General features: G+C 53.3%; 1 protein-coding gene across 1 annotated transcript in view; it reads left to right on the forward strand.

Moving 5' to 3' along the window:
- Positions 1 to 44: 44 nt before the first annotated feature.
- Positions 45 to 6027, forward strand: part of TTLL8 (tubulin tyrosine ligase like 8) — a 49895-nt gene continuing 43912 nt past the window's right edge. The window contains exon 1 of the mRNA XM_027775339.1: positions 45 to 195. Within this exon, the coding sequence (XP_027631140.1) occupies positions 129 to 195 (67 nt within the window). The 5' untranslated portion in view covers positions 45 to 128. The remainder of the gene's footprint in view (positions 196 to 6027) is intronic.

A 6027-nucleotide genomic window follows, 5' to 3' on the forward strand; every position in this document is an offset into this window, starting at 1 on the left:
CCCGACCTCGGCCTGTCCTCCAACCCGGCGTCAGAGCCCGGCCTGTCCCGCCGTCCGCGTGGCTCAAGCGCACCGTCCCCTCTCTTGCAGCTGCCGGAGGACGCAAGGTCGAGACGTGGGAGGAGGACATGGAATCAGGGGAGGGCAAGAGGCTCTCGCCCGCCTCGTCGGACGGAGACAGGAGAGAGGAAACTAGTCAGTATCTCCGCCGCGGTGCACCCGCTTGGCTGCCCTGCGGCCCGGCTGGGGCGCCTCCGCCGGCTGGGGGCGGCCGCGGCTCTCGGTCGCTGTTAAAGGCGCCCGCGCTCTCAGCTCAGTTCCGTGCCGGCCGGGGATCCAGCTTCGCGGGTGCGGCCAGCTGCGGTGGCGACCCCTGGCGCTTGCGGGCGTGTGTGCTCGCGTATCCCCAGGAGCCCCTGTCCGCGAGGAGCCCCTGGCTGCGTGGAACCCTTCCTCGCGTGGGTTCCCTCTCCGCGTGGAGCCCCTGTCCATGTGGAACCCCTCCACGTGGAGCCCCTCCCCGCGTGGACTCCGTCTCCCTGTGGAACCCCTCGGCGCGGAGCCCCTGCCGGCGGGAGCGAGCCCTTTCCCGCACCTTAGCGCTGAGGTTGGGCGCGCTGCCTGGCTGGCGCTGGCGTTCTTTGCACGTTCCAGGCGTGCAGTGCCCCTGTGAGACAGACCTGCCACAAACACTGGAGGGTGACCTGTGGTGACCTTGTCCACTGGACTAATGACACTTCTGCTAATAAGAATTCCGCAGATTTAGCGAAGGCTAGTCGAGGCTTGGAGCTTTTTGTCTCACTCAGGAAATAATTGGTTGCGGCCTGCAGTAGAACCTAGCTTCCAGGCTTTCTTTCTCAGTTTCATGCTCACTGGAGGCCCACGGCCCACAAGAGGGAACTTCCTGCAGAGCCAGGTGGAGCCCCAGCTGCTCCTCCCCGGCCAGGGCCTGGGACTCCTTCCTGCCCTCGTGCACAGCAGGCTTCTGGCTAGTTTGGGGCCCTTTCTGGTCTGCGGATGTTTCAGCCCATCCTTACTCTGTGCCATTCTCATTTCATTCTGGTACTCCTTAGTAAGTCTTACCATCCTGCGATGGAAGTCCTGACTCTTCCTCAGGATTGTTCACTCTTTTCAACTTTTGCACTGCCATATACATTTTGAAATAAAATTGCCAACTTACATGCAAACGTACAAATCTGCAGGGATTTTCTTTGTGATCACTTCGAGTCTACGGACGACTTGGAGGAAGGAGGCTGACTTAGGTCCTGGGTCTGTGACCTGGGGACATCCAGTGCTCTGCCTTCGCACCACTGTGGGGTGCTCAGTGTGTGGGTGTGCGGGACGTCCTGGTTAGGTGTTCTTCTAGATGTTTGATGCTTTGAAATGCTACTGTGGATTACATGGTTTAGTTTCTTATTAAACCTTGTTTGTTTTTCATACTACTTGATTGTACGCTACCATCAGTGTATATAAAATAATTATCCTTATGAAATGGAAACTTGCGGGAATCCGGAGGTGTTCAGTACTGACAGAGCAGACATTGTCACGTGAATTCTAGGAGTGCACTCTACCGTCTTCCAATTTAGCTCTCTCGAATAGTCACTGGTTAAAGAGCAGGGGTTGGGAAGCCTTTGAAAGACTCATTTACTATGTAAAGGAACAGACTTCCTGGGCTCTAATTCTGCAGACACAATTCCTTCAAGTCCACTGCCTCCTAGAAAACCTGCCTGCGGTTGGCCCAGCCTCTAGCCAGAGCTGCTGACCCTCTTTCTTCACAGTAGTGACACTGGTGCAAGGAGCGCCATGCCGTGCCGTGGCCCGTGGGTCGGAGGGCTATCTGATTGCTCCTTCCTTATAGAAACACAAGGCCGCCCTCGGCATGGTGGCTGAGGGGACTAGACCCCATCTGGCCAACCACGCTCTTTGAGTCCCAGGCCTGGTGGCTTGAGAAGAAGGCTGGGCGAGCCTGCGTGCATGCTCACAATCTCAAAAGGAAAGAGAAGTGGAGGAGAGGGATCGTGCTGTGACCATTCCCCACGGGGTGCTTCCTTACTTTCTCTCTCCATGTCTCTCCTGCAAGTGCATGTGGCAAATTTAAAATACAAAATTTACAAAAAATACAAATTTAAAATACACAAAAATAAAGAAATATGATTGACTTCAGTGCATCGATTTGGTGTTGGGTGGCCTTGCTAAACAAACTTACTAATGTTATGAGCCTGTGGACTCATGTAGGTTTTCTGTATACACAATCACTGTCTGCAAGTCTTTTTCCTTTTCATACCTTTTGTTGCCCTTTTGCACGATTACATGGGCTAGTACTTTGTGTTGACTAGTTTTGCTACAGTGACATCTTTATTTTGCTCCCAGACTGAAGCAGAGCACTCGTATTTCACAGCAAAGTGTGATGGTGCTGTATTGAAGGACGCTCCCTTTATTCATGGTTTCCTGGGAATTTTTTTTTGAATAATTATCACATTTTATCACATACTTTCTTGTGCATTTGTTATGATAATGCTTTCCACTTTAGTTTATTAATGTGGTAGATTATGTTGACAGATTTTCAAATGCCAAACCAACTTTGCATCCCTGAAATAAACCTCGTGTGGTCATGTTATACTTTTTCTGTCACTGGATTTGATGTACAAGTGTATTCAGATTTTTTGTGTGTTGGGACCAGCAGATGGCGTAATAGTTGTCGCTGGACTCTCATGGTTCAAGTCCTAGACCCTCTGGCTTAAAACACACCAGGTGCACTTGTGTGTGTATGCCCAAAATCCTGAGAGGAGAATGCAGGAGAAGGGATTGTAGTGTGGCCATCCCCCCGCGGGGGGTGATTTCTCCCTTTCTATCTCTCTCTGTCTCTCTAGAGAGTGCACATGCCCTACAACAAAAATCTCTCAAAAAAAAAAAAAAAGAAAAAGATTTTTTGTGTCTATTTTTTATATGTATTTCTATCTTCCATGGGAGACAGAGAGAGAGAAATGCAGACACCCTCAACATCTCTAAGCACTGTGGTCCCCCCCAGTCCAGGCCAGGCCAGGTCAGGGGCACCCAGCTCGCTCAGGGAGGCCCTGCGTGCACACCAGCACTTTCCTGCCACTGTCTGCCGCCTGGCCCCGGTGCCTGAGTGAGAGAGCCCGGCCCTGATGCCTGAGTGAGAGAGCCCGGCCCCGGCGCCTGAGAGAGCCCGGCTCGTGCACGTCCTCTCTTCTCAGGCCTGAGCGTCACATCTATGGCCTCATACAAGGGCTTGAAAGAGCTTCCTATTTGATGAAAGGGCTACTGTAATTGTTTTCTCTCCTTAAGTGTTTGGGAAGATTGCCATTTAGATCTGGAATTTTCATTTTAGTAACATGTTAATTATGGTGTTTATCTATCTAACAGAAATAGGCCTACCCACATTTTCTATTTCTGTCGTGCTAGTTTTGATAAATGGCGTGTGTTTTTTTAATACCCATTTCCTATACCCTGTCGGGTTGTTGGCGAGTAGACAATCATAATGTATTATTATCATCTCCCCTTTGTTCAGATGAGGCGTGTGCAGTGTGCCTGGCCGTGCCCCCAGCCCTCCGGCCCGTCCACACTGGGTGCTCACGGGCGTGCTCGCTGCGCTGCAGCCCGGCTGGGCGGGGCCGACTGTGGCCGTCACGTGTGACGCGCGTCTGCTGCATGGGATCCTGCTGTGCCGCGGCTGTCGTGCCCATCAGCCCCCACAGCCCGCGTGTCGCCCCCTCTGTGTTCTTGCTGGGAACCCTGTTTTCTCTGGTTCCTTGGTCAGCCTCGCCAGAGGCTTATCAACTTAAAAAATTGTCCCAGCAGGTCATGATCATGGGCATGTGGTGAACCCACGGTCTTCCACGGGGTCACCTGCACGTCCGCCCGTGCCGCCGCTGTGCCTCAGCCAGCCCTTTTCTTTTCTAGTGGTCAGTCTTGCCAGTGGCTCACTAATCTCGTGAGTCTTAAACCTTTGGCTTGGGTGATCTTCTTTATTACCTTTAACAAATTATGTCTGTTTTTTGTTATTTTTCATGCAATTTCTTTGGCTCTAAATTTAATGTGTTCTTTCTAACCTCTCGGAGTAGATACTAAAAATTCCTTTACAAAATGCTCTGAGTATATCCCCCAAGATTTTTTTTTTTTTGAGAGATTTTTTGCTATAGGGCGCCTGCGCTCGCCAGACTGACAGAGACATAGAGACAGAAAGCGAGAAATCACCCCCCAGGGGGATGATCACGCCGCAATCCCTTCTCCTCCATTCTCCTCTCGGGATCTTGGACACACATGCACACGCGCCCGGCGTGAGTTTTAAGCCACCGGGTCTGGGACACAAACCGCAGTCGACTACGTGGGAGTCCAGCGACATAGCCATTGCGCTAACTGCTGGTTCCACCCCCAAGATTTGTTAAAAGAATTACTTGTTTGCTATGTACATGTATATTTTTGAAAGATTTTTGCTATAGGGTACATGCTCTTACCAGAGAGACAGAGAGTGAGAAATCACCCCCCAGGGAGATGGCCATGCTGCAATCTCCTCTCTTCCCTTCTCTCCTCGGGATCTTGGGCACACACACGCACCTGGCGTGAGCCTTAAGCTGCTGAGTCTGGGACTTGATCGTGGTCGGCTACACGATCAGCATGCCATCTGCTGGTCTCTATTTTTTTTTCATTTTATTATTATTTTCTGCCTATTATTACTTTTAAGTTTGCTGTAGAGCGCATGCACTCACTAGAGAAAGGGAGGGAGAGAAAGTGAGAAAGCAAGCCGCCAAGTCTGGGACTTGAACTGTGGTCGGTCATGTGGGAGTCCAGCACCTTCACCACCATGCCACCTGTTGACTCCCCCAAGACTTTTTGTTTTTAATTTGCCAAAAGGTACATGCACGAGCCAGAAAGGAAAGAGCAAGGGAGAGGAGAAGGCAGCCGCGGGGCAGGGTCACGCTGCAGCCCTCCCTGCCCCTCTTCACCCCTCCTCCCCCCACTCTGGGGCAGGTGCACAGGCCCTCACTCTCCAGCCACAGGGTCCAGGACTCGAACTGCACAGGGGCCACGTGGGATCCAGCTCCCTTGACCACCCGGCTGTCGGCCGCTCCGACCCCTGACTTAATATTGACTAATAAGATTTCATTTAAAACGCACCCCTTTCCATCTTGCTGTCTTTACCCGGGGACTCTGGAGGCGTCTTTTCGACTGCATCACCGTCTCAGTTGCACTCTAACCCCTTGCTCTGTGGTAAGGAAGCATGAGCCCTGTGGAGCCCACCCTGGGGACGGCCTCGAGACCTCCCAGGGACTGTCCCCACGTCCTGGAGATGCGTGCGGCTGTGGCAGGTCCCGAGCGCGTGTCCTTCCTGACTTTCGCTCTCGCTCTGGCGGCTAGGAGAGCTGTGCCTGTGGGTTTCCTCCTCCTCGTCGTCTCTACCCCACCACGCATTTCCGGACAAATGACCAGGCCATTCTCGCCCTCCCTGTGTCCCGGTGCCCCTCTCCTGCCGAGCCCTCTCCCTCGTGGCACTGGTCTCCATCATGGCCAGCCTAGACTGCCCGTGTGGAGGCCTCAGCACGCCCTCCTGGGCCTGGCTTGGTGGTGGGTGTGGACGGTCTCATCTGTGGTCGCCCTTCATTCCGTCTTAAAGCAGCAGGGTTGAATGTTAAGAAAGCTGGAATTACAATGCTAACTTCTGTGGTGGGGGCTCCTTGGTCCCACCTAAGGGGCGTGTGGCCCGAGTTGGGAAGGTGCCCCCGCTCCCTGCTGGGAGCTCCATGTGCTCAACCTCCCTGGGTCTGAGTCACACTGGAGCCCATGGTTCACTCTCCCAGAACACGCGCTGGTGCCCTTCACCACCCCTGGTTGCCGTGTGCTTCGATTTCAGTCCGTTGGCCTGGGGTGGACCTTGGGAGTCCAGGGCACAGTGGACCCAGCAGGCCTTTGAGCTGGGCAGAAACTGAAGCCGCAGGAATGGATGTGATGCCCAGGGAGTGGGCGGGCCGGGAAGCAGGCATGTCTGAGGACTCTCGCGCGTAGGGA

The sequence above is a fragment of the Tupaia chinensis genome, unplaced genomic scaffold (assembly GCF_000334495.1).
Source record: "Tupaia chinensis unplaced genomic scaffold, TupChi_1.0 Scaffold000548_1, whole genome shotgun sequence".
Taxonomy (NCBI): Eukaryota; Metazoa; Chordata; class Mammalia; order Scandentia; family Tupaiidae; genus Tupaia; species Tupaia belangeri.